This window comes from Trichechus manatus, unplaced genomic scaffold (genome assembly GCF_000243295.1).
Source record: "Trichechus manatus latirostris isolate Lorelei unplaced genomic scaffold, TriManLat1.0 scaffold00108, whole genome shotgun sequence".
Classification (NCBI taxonomy): Eukaryota; Metazoa; Chordata; class Mammalia; order Sirenia; family Trichechidae; genus Trichechus; species Trichechus manatus.
Genome location: NW_004444044.1, coordinates 9,471,661 through 9,476,298, shown reverse-complemented (window position 1 = coordinate 9,476,298; position 4,638 = coordinate 9,471,661). Strand labels below are relative to the sequence as shown.

General features: G+C 35.6%; 1 protein-coding gene across 5 annotated transcripts in view; it reads right to left on the bottom strand.

Annotated features, from left to right (window-relative positions):
• EPHA5 (EPH receptor A5) overlaps nt 1-4,638 on the bottom strand; it is a 433,113-nt gene that overhangs the window by 182,316 nt on the left and 246,159 nt on the right. For all 5 annotated transcript variants that reach the window (XM_004383346.2, XM_012557556.1, XM_012557557.1 and 2 more), the window contains exon 5: nt 3,395-3,730. In XM_004383346.2, the coding sequence (XP_004383403.1) occupies nt 3,395-3,730 (336 nt within the window). The remainder of the gene's footprint in view (nt 1-3,394; nt 3,731-4,638) is intronic.

Sequence of the window (4,638 nt, the reverse complement as noted above, 5' to 3'; positions counted from 1 at the left end):
GCAAAGATTTTCCAGTTTGTGTACCCTGAGAACTTACAGAAAAGCAGCAACCAAAAGTCAACACAATGTCTTCTCTGAATACAAAAGTCAACACAATGTCTTCTCTGAATACAAATGTTTGCTTTACCTGATAACCATAACTTGATCAGCTAGATGAAAATTAATCTTTCTTGCCTCCAGGTATTTGAGGTTCAAGAAAAACACTTTGGAGTCGAACAGGCCAAAAGTCAAAGACAACTAGAACAAATATTTACTGAGCATACCATTAAAAAAGTAAACAGTTATTTCCTGAATCTAATTCATCAAAGAAATATCTTTCAAAGAAGTTAAGGTTATGGAAGCTAGAGAGTTTCCCCCAAAGGAATAAAATCTTAGTAATTACTCAACATGCTCTCAATATGTTAATGGAAGAATCATATGTAGAACCAAGTAAGGCTGAATGGTGTTGCATAAGAAGCCTGAAATAATATATTTAAAGCTGGTATTGTTCTGATATGGGAAGACAGATCACATATACTGAAGACTTCTGAAGTCTAGACACTGACATAAAAGCTATATACTCTGGTATATATGCCAGAGTCTATACTGGGGGAAAAATTCATTTTTAAATATAAAGAATTCACTGAGAAAAGTGGTATATATGTGTGCATTGTTTTGTCTCAAGGAAAAAAAATGCTTGTGGATATCTATTCAAGATGGGTAAGAAATTCTAGAACTTTCAGTGATTCTTATTGAACAGGTTAGGTACCTTCATATCATCAGGGTTACTCCCTCTACTCTATCAATCAGAAAACAAACAAAAAACAACAACCTAACAAAAACAAACAGCCAAAAAAACAAAAACCAAAAACTGTGAACTCAACTGCATGCATTTTCTTCTTCTCAAGAGATAGCCATATGATTTAGCATTCACATCCAACAACTCAAATTAATTATTTTGGCAGAGACTTGATTACCAATAACATTTCCTTCTCAAATCAATTATTCCACAACCTCAAAACTCATACTAATATTAAATGAAGTAACTTGCCTGGCTACCACTACCAACAGTTCTGACCAGGGACACAGGGTTCTGCATAGAAAGGGAGAAAATTATAGAGCAAAACTCAAATTCTTAAAAAAGGGCAGACTTACTGGACTAGTAGAGACTAGAGGAACCACTGAGACTATCACCTTGAGACACTCTGTAAATTTTGAACTTAAACCACTCCCATAGGTTTGCTTTCAGCTAAGTATCAGATTGGCACATAAAATAAATACTATCACTCAGGAGTGCTGTGCTCCTTTACATTAAAAAAAAAATCATCTATAGGAGACCAAATCATCAACATTTAATCTAGATTAATGGAAACAGAACAATCAGGATGGAAATAATGAGAATGTTGACACAATGTGGAAAAAGTAACCAATGTCACTGAACAATACATACAAAACTAAAAAACTCGTTGCTGTCGAGTCAATTCCGACTCATAGCGACCCTATAGGACAGAGCAGAACTGCCCCATAGGGTTTCCAAGGAGCACCTGGTGGATTTGAACTGCTGATCTTTTGGTTGGCAGCTGAACTCTTAACCACTACGCCACCAGGGTTTCCAACAATATGTATAGAAACTATTAAGTGAGGACCTAATTTGTGGCAAAAATTTTCACGAAAAACACAATAAAATATTTAAATATATATATATATATACACACATATATATGTTATATAAAGTAACTGATTTGATTCAGTCAAATATGTCTTATTTCATTGTGAGTACTGGTGACTAAGATGTGCTCACTGACCAAAGTCCACCTGAGGTACCAATGAGGTGGCAAATTTAAGCCTTAGATTGGAGTTGCAGCCAGGGCACACAGGAAAATGACAACTTTTTTTTTTTGCTTATAACGCTTTTGCTTTTAATCTTCCCCTCCCAGATAGCTGTTGTTTGGGGGAAAAAAAAAAGAAGAAAGAAAAAGTTCTAAATTGCTCATAGGCTTTGAATAGTTCTTGCCACATAGTTGGTTGAATTCCTAATTCAGTCATAGTTTTTCTTTGGTTTTTGTTTTTATCAGAGAAGAAGTCTTTTATGTTGATTCACAAAAAAGTGAATACATGAGGGGTTTTGTAGCTTCAAATAGGACTGTGTTTATCACATAAAAAGAAAAACAAAACAAAACAAACAACCAAAAAAAAAACTGCCATCAAGTCAATGTCAACTCATGGCCACTCCATGTGTTACAAAGAAGAACAGCTCCACAGGGGTCTCCTCACTGAAACATTTACAGAAGCAGATCACGGGGAGTTTCTTTCACAGCACCCATGGGTGGGTTTGAACAGCCAAACTTTAAGTTAGTGTTATTGTTAGGTGCCATCGAGTCAGTTCTGACTCATAGAAACCCTTTATACAACAGACTGAAACACTGCCCAGTCCTGGGTCCTTAAGTTAGTAGTCTAGCACAAATCATTTGCTCCATCCTGTATATATCACTTAAACCCATTGCCGTCAAGTCAATTCTTACTCATAGCGACCCTATGGGACAGAATAGAACTGCCCTGCATAAGGTTTCCAAGGAGCAGCTGGTGGCATTTGAAGTGCTAACCATATGGTTAGTAGTTGTAGCTCTTAACCACTGGGCCTCTGGAGCTCCATATATCATTTAAAAACAAAAAAAAACAAACCCATTGCCATCGAGTTGATTCCGATTCATAGCAACCTGATAGGAGAGAGTAGAACTGCCCCACAGGGTTCCCAAGGAGGGGCTGATGGATTTAATCTGCCAACCTTTTGGTTAGCAGCAAAGCTCTTAACCACTTTGCTATATATCACTTACTCCCTAATAATTCTAAGATCTCCACGTGGAATATAAATGTGTTTTGAAGTGGTTGTATAGTGGTTCATAGTTATTCTAACTTTGAGAAATGGATTTACCAAAGATAAATTATTTCATGTATTTTTATAATAATAGAAATATTAAGAGAATGTTTTAATCTGCAAACCCAACAAATATAACCTGTCCAATTACATCCTAAATTAACTTAAAAACAAACAAACAAACAAAAAACTTGAATGACAACAAAACAACAAAGTAAAGATAAATCTGAGCTATAATATTTGCATTTTGGGAAATTTATATGAGATGGAAAGTTTTGCTACAAATGGATTTGAGCCATAAATATACTTTTAATGAAAAATGTTCAATTAAAGCATATGGTTTTCTTTGAATATGTCTGACAAGAAAGCCTTTTATTTGTTTAAAACTAAAAAAGCGTTTTAAGATGTGTTGTACTTTAAGTTCTAAGTCTCTGTTTTATGGGACATTCTCTCACAGAACTCAATCAATTTAGCCCTCATCTGTGGAGAGAGTTGACAGCTAGCCCTGAAGTACCTAATTGGGTTTGACATCGCACTTACCTGCTTGATTTGTGGTTACATTTACAGACACATACTGCCGGAATCCTGGGCTCAAGTCGGACACTCCATTCACTGCCTCAATCTCAAAGGTATAGTTTGTGTGAGCGAGTAGATCCACCATCATGACAGAGGTGTTTTTCAGGCCGATTTGCCGGGGGAGGTACCTGACATGACCGCCACACTCCTCACACACACCTGCATGGGAGTTGCACTTCTTGCATGCAATATAATATGACACATCTTTCCTTCCACCAGTGTCAGCAGGAGGAATCCATTCCAGAAAGACACTAGTTTCATTAACATTTGAGATGGCATTCCGAGGAGCTGAGGGGGGTCCTGGTTTGCAAAGTAAAGTGAAAAAAACATATTTTAAGATGGTATAATTAGGCATCTTTTACCCCACCATTCCCTGGTCTGAAGAAAAAAAAAAATTCCAACCATTTAATCAGGGAGGATGTAAGAGCCATCAATTTGTAATAAACTTTGAGAAATTTTGTTAGAATTTTATAGCGACAACAGGAGGATTTATGCCCTATAGTAATGACTAATCATGGAATTGTTATAACACTAGTTTAGTAAAAGCAGATTTTTTTTACAGTATATGTAATTATGGAATAAAGCAATGCATGTACGAATAACGTTAGATAAAAGTTATGTATTTAAAAGAATGGCAGGTAGATCTCCTCGGGGATTGGACTGATTACTTTCTCATTGGTATTAACCCCTGTAACCTAAGAAGTAACTATGAAGGGTTACTAAGCACAGGAAAATAAGATTTTTCAGTTGTGGCTCTTTATTACAAATTCTGCAGCTAGTAAAAATGCCCTTAGCTTACCTCAAAATAGATAGCATATCTACTTGATAAATCACCAACAGTATTTGAAACATTCCCTAATGTGTCAAGAAATCACTCGAACTTAAGTAGTTGGTCAACGTTACAATCTGTAATTGCATTTCTTTTACTGTTAATATTGCTTTACTATTATGATCCTATGAGTTGTGAATTTTACTTAATTGAATATCTGGAATTTATTGCGAAAATAAACCTCAAAAGTACTATAACAGAAGGAATGAAATTGTTCAGTTCTTGAAAGAGCAGCAGAACAAATTTCAATGTCCAACAACCTACCGCATAATGTGGGGGAATGCATTCAACTCATACATTTCAGAAAATCATAACATCTTAAAATATTACGATGTAACTTTCCTAACTTCATGAAGTATTCCTTAGGTACTTTATTTTT